This window comes from Rhopalosiphum maidis, chromosome 1 (assembly GCF_003676215.2).
Source record: "Rhopalosiphum maidis isolate BTI-1 chromosome 1, ASM367621v3, whole genome shotgun sequence".
Taxonomy (NCBI): Eukaryota; Metazoa; Arthropoda; class Insecta; order Hemiptera; family Aphididae; genus Rhopalosiphum; species Rhopalosiphum maidis.
The window spans coordinates 7,546,171-7,563,674 of NC_040877.1; the positions used below are offsets into that span (position 1 = coordinate 7,546,171).

General features: G+C 27.5%; 1 protein-coding gene across 1 annotated transcript; it reads left to right on the forward strand.

Annotated features, from left to right (window-relative positions):
* The first annotated feature begins 6,632 nt into the window (after window positions 1-6,632).
* LOC113560835 (protein THEM6-like) lies at window positions 6,633-8,777 on the forward strand. The gene has a single exon (XM_026966933.1). The coding sequence runs from the start codon at window positions 7,156-7,158 to the stop codon at window positions 7,933-7,935; it is 780 nt and encodes a 259-aa protein (XP_026822734.1). The 5' UTR covers window positions 6,633-7,155; the 3' UTR covers window positions 7,936-8,777.
* Window positions 8,778-17,504: the final 8,727 nt, after the last annotated feature.

The following is a 17,504-nucleotide window of genomic DNA, read 5'->3' on the forward strand; positions in this document are numbered from 1 at the left end:
TTTATTAGTTATATTATTACGGTTATAACTTAAAAGTATTTAAAGTTTATACAAGCGGAATAGTGGATCAACATTTGCGGTACTTTGTACCACTTCACCCGCTTATAAAAACTTTAAATACTTATAACTAGAGAGCGGATTAATATATTTTAAAATATTTTTACTGAGGTTTTGTAATATAATTTTGACGAGGGTTTTTCGATGTTTCATTTAACAATAAATCTGTATAATATAATGTAAATTTATTTCTCATAAAAATGCATAGTACGACGTTAGAGAATATTTTATACATGATGACAATATATTATAGGAATATTTTTTCTATTCGAACATTAATACTAAAGAACCAGTAATGTTTTAATATATACGTACATCTTAATTCTGAATTGATATTGATGGTTTTTAATTTTTGTGTATTATTTAATGTATGAAAATACAAAAATCAAATAGGCATCAGAGTTACCTTAAAATAAATCTGTGATAAAAATATTATTAGACATATTTATTAAGTATTAAAAAATAAAATAATATTCAAGTTGAATACAATGAAATAATTACATTTTTATCATCGTGATAACTTTACAAATAATAATTAGATAACCTAATTTTTTGAAAGTTAAACATTTTCATTGACTTTTAAATAGGAATATGCACAAACACTTTTAAAAATAAATAGTTTAAAAAAAATACTTACTAAATCAATATAAATGATTTTTGAAATTTTATATAGAAAATCTTAGTTTTAAAAACAAATTATTTTATTTGACTTGTTTATTTTGTTGGTATTAGTTAACCTAAATATAACTATGTTGGTCAACGTTTAAATTTTAAACATATGTTCAGTGTAAAAAAGGGTAAAATTATGAATTATTTGATATACAGTAACATTTAAGTGTCAGTGAAATGGATGTCAATTTGAATTCAATGATAAATCATTATATATACGATGCAAAACTATTCTGAGCTAAGATGATCTAACTTTTGGGTGAACAGGGCTACAAAATAGTTATCTATTTTATAATGTTAAAATTTTAACAAATATTCATATTTTTTCCCGATTATTTTAATAAATAGGGAATGAGAATTTTCAATTTTTTTCCCCAAGTACCTACCATTTTTGAAAGGAAACCTTCATCAAACTATCAAAGTTGTCGACCAGTGCTTTTTTTTTCTAAAAGAAAGAGTGACTCAAACACAACAAAGTAAAAAAAAAAATATAAATATTTGTGGAATCAATACACAAGAACCGCTACGCTTAGAATCTAAAACAATTTAAAGCAAATGGAAATTTTTCATTACCATTTTAATATTTAATACACAGTTAATATTAGCAGGATTATTGTGATACATATTTTCATTCATGATAATCCGCAGTTAAATATCTTGTTGAAAGATGAAGATAAAATTATTTTGAATTTGTGTAATAGAGAAGTATTTATGCATATTGTCATCAATTGTTTGGTTTTTGTTTGATTGTTATAAAACATGTGATCACATGTTATATGAAGTTTTTAATTTGAGGGGAGTTATAAATTTATTGGTTTTACAATATTGTGTTTTTTTTTGTGTCTATCAGCTTTTGGAACCGTAAAAATGCTTTTAATCATAAAATCTATGTTACTAGGTTATTAATTTTTAAAACCAGAAACGTCATTTTATTGTAAAAGCATATTAAATTTAAGAGTTAAAGAATATTAAAAAAATAACTCTTTATTTTTTTATATTTTTACTCCATAAAATCGTCTTATTTTAATATTTATTAGAAATCACAAATATAGTCTCTACTTTTATAACTCATATACATTCAAAATTCGAAGTACCTACTCGAAAAAATATTCTGCTTTGAAATAAAAAATTGTATGTCTTTATAGTTACTATTAAAAAATTATAGCTATAAAAATGGTTAAAACTATAATATTATGTAATATAATACAATTTTCTTTTTTAATATCAGTATGTAAAAAAAAAACGATTGTCTTACTTATACGCTAATAAAACATAATTAATTTAATATACGTATTATTCTAAATCTAAAATAACATTGTTTGGTAGTTTACCTGTAAGTTTATTATCGAAATAACAAAGCAACTGATAAAATAGAACCTTTTAAATTTTTTTAAATTTTGTATTCAAATGTTATGAACTAATTTGTTAGGTACTGTTTATTAAATAGTAATATTTCTTTATATATATTACACGATTTGGGTGCATGTTTTCAAAAATCAAGTTTTAGAATGACAAAATTTAGAAAATTAAATTTTAGAATGTGAAACTTTTAGAAAATCTGTGTTTTAGAAAAATGTTAAATGGTGTTTTAAAATATAAGATCGGGAAGAAGACATATCAAAATACAGAGTTTTTAAACAAAATATTATATATTATATAATATTTTTATTTTGTAATAGAATTTACGATACAGAATATAGAAATTATGATGCACTTCCAAATTTGTAATTAGTTTATGTTTGATCGGGAAGAAGGAAAATATCAAAAATACATATTATTTATAAATATAATGCTTTGTTGCTCAATAATCGTTATCAAGATCGACAAGATTTTATTTTATTTATATAGATTTGATTGAAGTAACGCGTTACGAACCATGTTTTCCAATTGAAATGTGGTCAGTACACAGTCGAACTGTTAACGAAATGCCAAAAACATCCGATTCAGCAGAATGTTGGCACAACAAAATACATAGTTTATTATTAACACATCTTGGTATAAATACATTTATTTTCAAAATTCAAAAAGAACAACATAAAACTGAAGGGACGATCGAATCGTTGATTTCAAATAAAGTATTCAAGAAAAAAAGTACAATGAAACACATAATAATAACTTATTGAAAATATGTAATCGAATAGTTAATGATTCTAATTATAATTTAGATAAATTTATGAGAGCTTTTGTTATAATCTTAAGTGTTAATAATTATTAAAATTATTTTATATTATAAAAGAATTATTAGAAAACATTTTATCATTTAACATTATAAGTATTAATAATTATTATATTTATTTGTTGTGATATTAATATAAATATTTTTATAAAAAAATTTTAAGAAAACCTTTTATAAACGAGTACCTAAACAGTAAAAAAAAAAATATATTTCTAAAAATTGAAATTCTAAAAGTTTTATTTTCTAAAACACACGGTTTCTAAAACTTTATATTCTAAAACTCGGCATTCTAAAATATGACTTTCTAAAACCTGCCTCAATACCATATTATATATAAAAAATGTTTAATATCAATGATCGTATTAGATTTAAATTTTTCTTTTATGTAATTACAATTAATTTTTCATAGTATTTATTTTAATTAATGATATTCTATCATGTAATTGTTCATAAGTTAATATTTTAAGATCTTCAGATATACATTTGACGTGTTCCATAAATAATTACTTAAAATTTAATGAAGCAATAGTGAGCTAATGGTTCCTAAAACATAATTTAGTGGTTCACAATTGTTTTATTAAATTTTAGTGAACACCTATAAATTAATTAATTTGTTAGACAACTCGGCACTCACGATGTATAATTTTAAATTTGAAGAATAAAATTAGAAAATAAATTACAAAACGTGAGGATAAATAAAGGGCAATACAAAAATATTATTGTATACCTATATATAATATAATATAATGTTAAAATAATAAATAATATTAGGGAGGATTCGATATCAAAATTCGATTATGTCTTTGACTAATACACACAGAATATAAAAATGTAGATGTGTTTTTGCCAAATGTATCAATTGATCTAATGAAGCAATAAGAAATCTGAAAACAAGATTTGATAAATAGGTTTGTTATTAAGTCTACTTGGAATCGACTTTCCCACATTGTTTTCCTTATTTATTTTTTCAAAAATTGAAATATAACAATTTTTATTTATAATTTTTTAATAAAACTTTTTGTTGGATTTAATTTGTTAAAATCAAAAATGTGGGATAGTTGATGTCTAGTAGACTTAACTATCAATTAAAATCTGTTTTCAGATTTATTATTACTTCATTAGATCAGACAGTATATTTGAAAAAGAATACGTCTACATTATTATGTTTTATGTTTCGCGTGTATTAAATAGAGACAGAAAAATTCGGTATACTGAATCCTCTTAAATTATTATAATACAGTATTCTATGTTTTCTTTAGATAATTTCTTTAAAATCTTAGATATTTAACTTATTAAAAAGCGAGTTTTAATATTTGTAGTATATTACGCTGCAGTATGTATTTTTTCATAGCCAGTAGCTAAATTAATGATTAATTTAAATGCAACGTAGCAAAATCAAATTTAATTAACTATTATTAGGTAAATATAAACAGTTATTTGCATTTTTGCTACAGGTATCGGGTATAACATAATTGTTTGTGCGTTAAAATACACTACAAAGTTATAAATATTTCAATAAGGTATTCGAGAAAATTAGTATAAATAAATAATATTTAGGACGACTCGTGAAACTACAATTTAAAATACATAATATTTGGAAAATGCAACGTTCGATTTAAAAAAAAACTTCATTTTATTTTTAATTAAGGGGAATGGAATAATGTTAGAAGATTTGTTTTTAACACAATATTATGTATTTTGTTTTTTTAAAGAGAAAATAAGAAAAAATATTTTTATACATTTTAAACTGAATAAAGACATTGTTATTGTGAAATTCAAATATTTAAACTTAAAACAGTTTTAACTGAAATTTATGTTTAATTCCGATTCATAACGTCAATTAATAATTGGTTTTAGTATTTATATTTATATACCTACAACATAGCCAATGTTAATTAATATTAAGTATGTTAAATGAGTAATTTTGATTACGAATCAATTTTATATTTAATATTTGTTTGTATTTAAATATTAAATTCATATTTGTACCTCATAAATCGGCTGTGCTTACATAGTTATGTATAGTTACGTACAGCAAAATTTTATTTAGCTTAAGTTTTGAATTTAATTTTAAATAATTAAAACTAAAAAAATAAATTTACTTAACTTTACTATACTTACTAATTGTTAATTTTGAAAACAAATCGAGATATTTAAATATTATATGATTTTTAAATACATAATGATATTGAAGAATCGAAGAAAAGAAATATTGTAGATAAGTATACGAGTAATACTGCTCGCGAGTAGATACTATTGCTGTTAAGTTGCTAATCGTTCTAATAATTTTGTAACAAATCAAATAAAAATAGTTTTAATTAATAAAATTATTTCTATGCCATTAATAAACATTTTTTAATGTAATTACATATATATTTTATATAATATATAGTATAGAAAAATAAAATTAGCCTAATTTCTTTTTAAATAATTGATGAATATTATGAATAGGTTTGGTTTAAGGGGTTTAGCCGTGCCGTGTGGTATTGACAATGATTATCCTTATAATATTATTTTACTATTTTAAAATCAAATATGAAATAATTGTAGGTATAACATTATTTTACATTTGATCTGTTTCGGTTTAAATCATTTTTGAAGTTCGGTAATTTGTTATAAATTGATAATACAGAGAGTAGGTTGCATGCCAACCTAATACGAAAGAAAAGAAGATTATTCCTCAAACTAGTTAAAGTGTAAGACTGTAGGTAAATTTTCTATTTTAGTCGTTAAATAGCTTATATTACTTAGTCCATCCAGTTTTGTCTGTAGCCCATCCAGTTTTTTTATTTTAGTGTGAATAACCAATATTAGTGGTGTGGGGGCAAAGTCCTCACGGATCGCTGATATCAATTTAGCCTACCCGGAAATAGAGCTCTACTTGCGCCTATGTATATAGGTAATACTATGTTACAGCCGGTATGCAGCGTGATAACTATATACGACGATCGATAAGGATCGTAAAGTAAGAATAATCATTATACCAATATAATAAAATGCGTTCACACAATCGTCGAACAACGTACGAAAAATAAAAACTAAAATTTAAAAATTAAAAGACAGTAAGTTCCGCATTGGTAACATTGGTTCAGATCATTTTGATGCTATTAACTGGTCGATTTCATAAAACATGTTTCTTTATTGATGAGTTTATATTTATATGTGTGTTTAAAATTAAATTAAAACAAAGTAAAGAAACTAAGCTATTTTTGATTGTACTTGAGAATCTGCTAATTTCATTTTCATATTAGCCTGAAATTAAAATCCACATTCAATTAATATAATGTACACATGATTTTTAATTATTTAAAATTATATTTAATAACGATGTGTGTGCATTGTACTTATAACTTACGGAACAACTGAAAAGTAACGTTATCGCCATATTTTTGAATCACCGATTGGCGGTGGTTTCAACTCTAAATGGTAAGTAGCGTCCCCGCAGTTTTGCAGAGAGGGGACGGGCGGATAAAAATTTAAAAAAAATACACACACAAAACGTTTTATAAATCATAATGCAATATTCACCTCAGACTTGTTAATAAACATATAAACAAAGGCGACGTTCTGGGTAAATTGATATTCGGCTGGCGTACGAGTGTTTTTTCTACTTACTAATTTCGATCGTCACACGATCGTCTTCTGTTCGGACCCGAACGGGGACTAATGCGCACACAATCCGATACATGTTTAGAGAATATTTTTGCATTTTAATTCGTGTGATCCACGATCGTCGGTTTCCACTCAAGTCACGCGTCGTCTCTGAACTGAGCGATGGTTGTAATAATAATAATAATAATAATTTTATATTTATTTGTGAACTCTAAGTGAATATATTTTTTTCGGCATTCCGTCGTCCGCGTCCGGTATGACCGGTATTATCTAGTCGTATTATGATATTATAGTTGTGTAACACTACAAACATTTCTTTTTACCCGTACGATAATTATCGCGATTCGGCTTACCACGCACGCGCGTTTGCGTCTCACGCGCATACACTCGTCCGGTGGGGCGTAGAAACTCGAAATCGCACTGACCCGGCGACCGCACCGCCTCTCGCAGCACCTCTGCCACCGCGTCCGTCCGATTGTTGTCGTCGGCCGCACGCGCGAATTCCACTCAGTATCGCGCGGAATTCCCGTTCACCGCCGCTGGTCGATGCTATTCCCGGATTCCCGTGACGCACCAGCAGCAAGCAGAACAGGTATACACAGGTATAGCTGCGCGGGACGTCCGCCAACACCACGCGGGTGATGATGTCTTCGTTGTTGTCGTCTACGACGGCGGTGCCGGCCACTTCGACGGCCTCGGCCGCCGCAGCCGCGACCGGGACGGGCTCCACGGCAACGGTGATCGCGCTGACGGCGGCTTGCGCGGCGCTGTCGCTCATTCTGGCGGCCATGTGCCTGTTGGACCTGCCGTACTTCTTCCGGTCGCTGTTCAGCTACGTGTCGGCCACGTGCTTCAAGAAGAAGCTCCGGGCCACCGACACGGCCGTCTACTCGTCCGTGTGCCTGACCTCCGACCTGGACGTGTACCTGACCCACATGAACAACGCCCGGTACCTGCGCGAGATCGACCTGGCCCGCATCGAGTTCCTGTTGCGCACCGGCATATGGCGCGAGCTCCGGCGCCGCGGCGGCCTCATATTCACCATCGCCAACAGCGTCCGGTACCGCAGGTTCGTGCGCACGTTCAGCCGGTACGAGATCCGCACCAGGATCGTGTACTGGGACGACGTGTCCATATTCTTCGAGTTCCGGTTCGTGTCCAAGGCCGACGGCTTCGTCCGGGCCATCGTGTACAACCGGCAACAGGTGGTCGACTGCAGCGCGGACGAGCTGATGCGCACCGTCGTCGGCGGCGGCGGCGGCGGCGGTGGCGGCGGCGATGCTACCGCGGACGCCAAGACGGCGGCCGAGGGCGCGTTCCGGCGGCCCGAGTGTCCCATCGAGATACACCACTGGATACAGTCCAACCTCATGTCCAGTGCCAGTCTCAAGGCCGAGATTGGCGACGGCGACCCGCTGTAACGCGTTTGCGTTCGCGGGTGCGGTCTAGTCCCGCCGGTCGGTCACGATACGCCGCCGCGGGGTAGAGCAATAATACACGTTCGGGCGCATATGTATCGCCATACTCTGCAGACTCGAGTTTGTCATCCGGAAGACACCGCGAGCACGTCGCGGCCCAACAGTCTCCCGAAGACGTGTCCGTTATCCATTTATTACCTCTTTTCGGTGTCAGAGTATACGCCCAAGAGTGCACTACCCGTTACTACGTTATCGGTATACTTTCGAGTCCAGACGATAGGTGATATTATTTATTTTTTTATAAAAAACTTTTTTTTATTTGATACTATTTTTCACGTCCAAATGTATTGTGTTATAATTAGATACTTCCGATATTCGATACGATTATTTTTCCGTCATTTTTGTTCAAACTCGAATTCTCCTCCGCCGCAGGCGTCTCTTTTTCGAAACAGTTTTTACACCCAAACGCGTCTATTTTTTTTTTTACACCGTAACGTGTTTTCAGAAAACAATCCGTCCAAACGTGTTACGCACATACGGGGTGATAAACTGCTGCTGCACCTGCATCCTGTGATGTACACCTCGACGGATCTCTTGCATGCAGCGCTATTGTATATTGATTATTATCGCTTTGAATGCGGAACCGATTGGTTTTTTTTTTTTTTTTAATATTTTTAAGTTGTTATCAACTGCTTAGAGGTACGCACGTAAATTATAAAAGATAAAACGCTATTACGAAAAGATCACATGACCGTTCGTATACCAATCGGGACCGCATTATAATGTCATATACCTATGATGATTAATATAATATTACATGTTATTATACTCGTCTGTTTTTTGTACGTTCTAGTCTCATTTTCTGCCTTTTATGTACTTAATACCATTTTGATTATGTTCAAGTACGCTTGTATATATTATGATAATAATATGAAAACAACGACCTCCATGTGTATTCGACGTTAATATAGACAATAAAATATGTATAATTTTATTTTTACTAAGCTACGAGTATTGAGTTTTATTTATTTAATTACCTTGTGCGTTGTATTTTTACTGTCTAACTTTACTGTATATGTACCATGATTGACTTGTTTTATTTATCGTAAAGAAAGTATACTTTCGTTATTTGTTTTATTTTATACAGCATCAAACTAAAATATATATCCTATCATGATGGGTTGCGAACAAAAAAATGAACGTACTATTAACTTCAATTAAAGTAGTTTTATAGGTAAAGTAACTTCAAAAGTCAAGTATTATTATTTGTTCCGTAAATTAATTACCGTTGATTCTAAACGCATAACTTTAGGGACATTTATTTTTCAAAATAACCTTTGGCTTATAAAATAAATAATTTTGAACATTATTTATCTAGACCGTCGTAATTCGGCAAAGTCCAGTCCAACACTCTAACTTCTCATTGCAGTTGTGATGCATTTAGGTATATTCTGTAGTTCTGTGTTTAAACATTTCTTATTGTTTATTGGTCATAACACAGCGAGCTACGAATTCTTCATTTGATCTAACAGACATATCATATATTTAGTACCTACCTATCTAATTAGTAATTTATTTACGGTTTCATCTATATATATATATATATATTATGATATTTCATCAATCGTTGTTATTATATTTTACACTACCACTATGCATTAATGTGATATTCATATCACTATACCTGTTAATAAATAAAAACATTTTCTACATTGATATTAGTTATCAACATTTAAAATACAATTTAAGTAAAATTTTACAAATCTATCTGCCTATACTTTATAAGTATGAACTATACACCAAAGTATGTAACAACTTAAATTAAATTGTTTGCAATATTAGAATTATAGAATTATTGTACAACAAATGTTCACAGATAATAGCATTATCATCACCGCTGTTACTATTTATGAACATTCCATACAAATTCCATCTCCAATTTCTAAACTACTAATTTATATTACTTCTCCATTTTCATTGTTATTCTATAACGACATTAGGTAAGTACGTGTACTTTATCATTATTGGCATCATCGAACAATTGATATGCAACACTGTCAAACACATTCTAGAAAATATTTTTAATGTTTTAGGCGTGAATAAACTATGAATACCTATACAGAATTGAATTAAAAAATAATTAAACAGCTTTCTTAACAGTCTTAATGCCATATTGTAAGTTTTTATATTGTATTTTAACGAAAAGATTCATGCTTTTATTAAAATAATAATTTAGTGAAAAACAAAATACAATATTATTGTGACAAATATTTAGAAATATTAACTAATATTCCTATAATTGGATCTGTATTCTGTACAAAATATAAATCGTATTACTTACAAATTATAGTATACACATTATTATATCGTACAATACGTCAAGTACCACTTACGTAAATAACAAGTAACAACTAATAAAGTCTCAAAGTACTTATGGCGTATAATTTTACAATACTATCATAAAATATGTAATTTTAAAAATATGTAATTAAATTATCTATAAAAAAGTTTATGTATTATATCGTGTTAACTGAATAAGTATCTATTTTGTCATAGTAATAAAAGATAGATTAAAAGTGTTCATAATAATATCAATGTACTTATATTGTAAAAAATATAATTAGAATTTGTTTAAAACCTTTTGGCATGCATATACCTCTTAATGATTTGCACAACATTATTATGTTTTTTAATATTAACACATCATTGACAATATATTAGCAGTGTGTAAATAAACATAGCTAAATCAAGTAGAATTAGTGATAAATCAGTAATTCAGCGTTTATCAAAGTGTGGGTCGGCAGTCAATTTTTGGTGGGTCGCGAACAATGTTTTGAATTATGATGGCAATGCTGTTATTAACCATAACAGAAAACAAGCACACATTTCGCATACACCTCATTATTAAAAGTACATTTGTAAAAATATATTGATTATAAACCTATAAAATACTAAATACATAATAAAAATGTATTCATATTTATATAATAAAAATTTTGTTTTTTATAACTACTTTTTAAAAAGGTGAAACCATGTAGGTCGCGAAAGATTTTTCGGGGAAAATTTAGATCGCGGTACTAAAAAGATTGAGAACCACTGCAGTAAATCATTGAAACATGGTGAATTGTAGCGTATCTATTAACAATATATTTTTAATTTTGGTTTATACCTATGGATATAACTTTTACATTTTTAACACTATCTAATTATAACAATATTTGTTAGGAAGTGTAATAGGAATATGACTCACATTTAGATATTTAATTTTTATTTGTTTTATCGCCATATAATAAAATTTTAATTATTATTGAATTATAATATTGTAAAAGAACTTAAAAATTAGAATATTAAATATATTTAATACTACTTATTAATTAATAACAAAATATTTAGTAGATACAGTACTTGTATTTTTTACGTAATTAAAGGGAATTTTAATTATTTTCTATTTCTTTTCAAATTAAATTAAAAGTGTGAATTCAAAAATCTCTTATGTCTTTATCAAAACATCTTAACACAATTAAGACTTTGGATTGAATAAAGATTCTGTTAACACTAGACATAGTTGAGTTAAAATTCTAGGATTTTATTTAATCCCATTCATTATATTCTAAAACTTTATCCAGTATTATACTTTACATATTTCAATACACGACAGCAGCACTTCTTTATCTAAAATTTCTATTATGATTTTAAAATGTAATAACCAAATTATAATCTTATTTAAATTATATATTTACATATGTATTGAAGAAAGAAATTATGTTTGTTGAGTTTGACCAATTTTTTAACTAAAAATTGAATAAATCCATGAAATATCAACTATAATAAACAATCAATCATAAAAACAAATTAAACTACAAAACTTAAATCAGAATTTAATATAACCAGTATTAGACACGTTGTAAATAATTGAAACATTCTAGTTGTCTATAGAGAATAACATATATTTTATTTTAACAATAAAACTAGGTAGTATAATTTATAATGTAAAAAAGTATTACAATTATTAATAGCAGCATATAACATTATGATTTATGAATAATACATGTCATTATGTCAATATCGAAGTATAGAACTAAACATGATCAATCGTTAAATATAATGGTGCTTTTTGTTTGCGGATTTACAATTATTAAGGTAAATAATATAGTTATACTATATGACACATTTCGTACAAAACGTAAATAATAAATATGCATGAGACATGCATTTGAAATACGTATAGACTATAGAGTATAGGTTCGAGGAAAGTACCCCATTTTCAATCTGTTTATTATTTTATTGTTGATGATCATGTCACATCAACGAAATAATAGAAAACATATAACAATAATTTCTGTTGCGATTTCACGATTTGCGAGAACCGAATCAATACGGCAGACCTATTATTTAATTTTAATGCTCGTTCCGTGTACGCGTTTAGTTGCAGGACACTGATAGGCAAACCGCAGACGTCGACAATGCGTTGTGTGGTTTTTAAAAATTATTGTCACCTAAAGTTGTGTGTCGAACGGATACAAACGCAAATTAATAAGTCATCAAAACAGCCTTTTGAAATTCTAATGTAATCATTGACTGTTTTGAATAATCAATTATTATGATTTGTGTTCTGCATATACTATTAAATAATAAATAGTAGCTGTCGATTGTTCTACGGTCGAAGCGCATAATTTTTTTAAAATTATTCAAACAAATGTTTTTTTCTTATAATACACACATTTTTTTTCAATTAATAATAAATATATACGTTTTATTCAGAATTGACTAAAATTAAACTATATATCGATTTAATAAAATACACCCTGCACGTTCCACAATGTAAAAAAAAAATTATTAAAAAAAAATATATTTTATGAAAATCTTGTTGATTGCTTAGATATTATAGTCTAATTTTGAAAAATATTTGGAAAAACAAAATTTTGTAAGCGAATGAATAATTGTGGATTAGTGTATTGAATAATATCATGAGTATAAATATAGACTAAATAAAAAATAAAACTGAATTACAATTTATAATACATTGATGATTTTAATGTTGTACCTATTATTAAACTATTATTACGTTTGTTGGCTTTTTTATGATATGGATATGATTTCTTTTCTTAAAGTTTTATTTTGTGGAGTTTTTAGTTTCAACCTATAAAGTGTAAATAGCAGTTCAGCTTTAAAGTGAACTAAATAATTTAATTAGTTCACGATGAAGTAGATATAATAATAGTCAGCTTCCGATCGACTAAATTATCAATAGCAAATTGCCTTTGTATTAAACTTATGGAATTTCTCGGACCGTAAAAATATATATTGTCTGAATGTTTTTAAAATAAAAATAAAACGATTAATGATCGTTGAAAAAAAAAATTTACATTATAATTTATATAAAATAGTTGTAACTACTTGACAATGATAATTTTAAATCTAACTGGGTTGTAATTAGGTCCTAGTAAAGCATTAAAGGGGAAGTTAAAATTAGTAATAAATAATGATAATATTAATCTATACTAATAAAATCGTTCCGTTAGTTTTGCAGTTTTTTAAGTATAATATACATATATACATAGTGTGACACGGAGATATAATAATTTTAAATTAAAATCAAATTTAAATGTGTCAAAATATTGTGGTACACCCTGTATATATATAGAAAAACAACATAATAAATCCTATTATTATTTTAAAAATATGAATAATTTAAATACTAATGCTCTTAATGGAAGTTGAAGAGCAAAAACATAATAGCAGCTTTTAATCGACGATATAATTAACAGTCTCTTGTTATGCCTAAATATAAAGCTTAAATTTGGACTACTTTTAAATTATTCCTTGTGCCCTAAGCCTGTCATTAAGCAATTGATGCAAATTTGAAACAACTATTTTACGGTAGTATCAATTTTTTTTATTACACTTCATAATAATATTAACTATTTTCATTATAATTTAGAATTTTGATATATAGTTTTCAGATAAAAATTCAGTAAAGTCATAAAAGAAGACAAAATTAAGATAAATTACATCCACGCATTAGTGATGTATGTTATTTTAAGGTTGATGAAAATGACGGTGTAAATATTTTCACCGATCGAGGACATAGAACAAAGGCGCTCTTGATACATAATTTCAAAAAGTTTTATTTATTTAATTAAGTATTCCAATCCGACTAATTCATCCAACGCTTAAAAGTTAAATAAACTTAAAAGTTAGTTACACTAAATCCTTTTGGTGAAATACTGAATACTAGGAATTTTTCTACGTCTTATGATTTCCATTTATGATATTCAGCTTTAATTCGCAGATAACCAGGAAATGTGTATGATATACTGTACATCAGTGGTTCGCAATACAATGGTGATAGAGAGCTCCTTGAAATCCACTGGTCGAAGTATGAGGGTTAACAGTCATGTTTGATCGACTGAAGAAGCCACGGCCACTCGTTTATGACGTCAAAGACGCATATGCATAATAGGATATAATAGTGTTACGTAAACATATTTATAATATGTTAAATAAATAAACATATTGTAAAAAATAAAAAAAAATGGTTAAAAAAATTTGTGTTCATATTATTACAAAAATGTGTGTACAATTATTAAAATAAATCATAAAAATAATTGTTTTATTCATTTTCACATTTAAATAAAATTGTAACGATTACTTTGCAAGAAAAAGCAAGGAACTTCCATTTTATCGAAAATAAAATAAGGTAACTCGTTCAATTCAAGTTTTAGCAAGGGATTCACGGTTAAATGCTAATCGGGAAACACTGTTGTTTTGTATACAATATACACTATATCATTACATATTATGCTGTGTATAGTGTGTTCTGAAGACGCCCGAATTATTTCGTAACACATGGTTGGAATAAAATTCATCGAGGTGGAATATATTTTTATCATTAACTTATTAGTAAACTAAACTTAAATCGAGAATATTGTGAAAGTAATAAAATACTACTTTACGAAACAAACATTACGTCTCGATATGTATATATATTTATATAATATACTTAGTATCAGTGTAAGAGTGTAACAAATATGTTACATAATTTATATTTTGGATCGTTAGCAATTGGTTCATGTTCAACAAAAAGTATTAGATAAACTATATTACTTAAATTAATGTTATTGTTTTTATTTCTAATGAAAGTTAATCATTTTTATTTTAAGACACGTTATGTCATAAACAGAATTTTAGTTTAAAGAATTCAACGCACTTGTTATTGAATACTAATCAATATATATATAGCATCTTTAGTAATCAATTCAACCGTAAGTATTACGTCAGAATAATTTATAAAATAAAATGTTAAAAATTAGTTATACCATTTACATATTGTTAAGTATAATCTTCTAGATAGTATAATAAACAAATATAATATCATGTTATAAGTATATTAGTCCATGAACAAAATTGCGAATCTTCACAAATGATTTGAGTACCTATTATTTATTTGATATAAATAATAATCAAATTATTGTACATACGTATATGTAATGTTTAAATAACATAAAAATGAGTCCATAAATAAATCCATTGTACACAAAATATTGCAATTTGTATTTTGTAGTTATCATAAAGTGTAAAACTTTGTTTATCGTTTGTGTTTACAATAATTAATAACCGTAAGCCCGTAAACGAGTTTAGAAAAAAATTATTTATGTTTATTATTATAATATAATCGAAAATGTATTAAATTAAGCTATTAAAAAAAAAAAAAAAAAACATACAGACGGAACTCTCATTTTATTGGATATTTTTTTTTTACACGTCTCGTTGTTTTAATCTCTTAAATTAGACAGTCAATAATCCGGTAATCGTGAGTAAGATGTACATATATTATTAATAGGTGATGTATATAGATATTTATTGTTATTATACCCATAAATTAAAAAATAAATGATAAATACCTATACCTAATTTTTTTAATGTAGATACAATATTACAGATGAATAGAACTCTTTCTCATAAAAATTGTTTACAAGCAGTTTTTCATATATGCGTCATTGATGATATTTTTTTAAACTTGTAAATTGTATAATTTGTTTTTAATATTTAACAGAATAAAATATGTTTCTTATAAATAATAAATTATATGAGGTAATATTCAGCCAAAAAATCGGACTAGAACAGTAAAAAAAATAAAATAACACTAATAATTAAATAATTTGGTAGTTATTAATTATATAGAACAATATGATATCTGTTATTTGTTAATAATTGAATTTTAAACGCTGGGACCATATTAATGTTTAAAGATAAGTCCTTTCATTTCATGAATACACCTAACCGTATTTAGAAAACAATAAATTATTGTTATTGTCCGATGCCCTATTAATAACGTCAGTGTCTCACATATACAGTATTGTCAATGTTCGTATAATAATAGAAAAATAATGTACAATATCCTGTTTAATTTTTAAGATTTAAATATGAAAATTAATTTACATATTTTTGTTGATGTTACTATTACTATATGAGAAAAATATAGGTTTGTAATAATATTGTGTCACTAGAGCAGATACGGCAAATCTGTGGCACGCGTACCTGAAATGGCACGTTAAAAATAAAAATATTATACTTTATTTTATTTTTAATAATGAATATTAATACCACAATACAAATACTTTTTCATTATTGTTTACGTTGATAATTTATTGTAGTTTTTAGAAAATTAAATCGGAAGCTCTTCAATTTACTTATATCATCATAACCATTTAATCTTTGGAAATGCATTTCATCAAATCTAATAATTAAGAAATCGATTAACGGACGAATGTAAAAACATTGTGTGCGGTTTTTGGAGTCAACGGTTAAATACTAGTATTACTTTTATCAAATACTTATTTGTTTACTAACGAAATACTACAAATACATTTAAATTAATAGATTTTTTTTAAAATTTTTTTCTTATTTATATACTTATATAATGTTTTTATAATTTAATGGCACGTAAGAAAAAAAACAAAAATTATGTAATTTTTGGCACATCACGTTAGAAAAATATGCCACCTCAGCCCTAGAGTAATAATGTAATATCTATGTTTTCGACGATGAAGCTGTTAGTTGTGCACGAAATAAAATGATAGATATGAAAAAAATTATGATTTACTATTGATGTCAACTAAAACTAACTATAGAGAAAACTAGAGGTAGCACACCAAGAATTTCAAATTGTTATGAACCATTAATATGGTGTTACCACTTATTGAATAAATCATATACGTAATGTGTTCGTACATTACCATTGTTAATGTTATAAATTGTAATAGTAACTAGTTTACAAGATGCATATTATATAGTACAGTTTTTTTTTTATTTTTATTATAGGGATATGTGTGTTTTAAGATACTTCCGTAGATACAGAAGAGAGAGTTGTGTTAAAATTACCTTTTAGATTCCGGGCGTTTACCGTTATTTTTTTATCTAACGTTTTAGATCATAAAAAATGTTTTAGATTTGATTTAGATGGTAGGTACTTAAGTTTAACCTTTTAAAGTTAAAATTGTGCAATTCATAGTACTTTCCCTTATACTGTGAAAAAATAACAAAATAACAGCGTGAATATGGGAATGTTT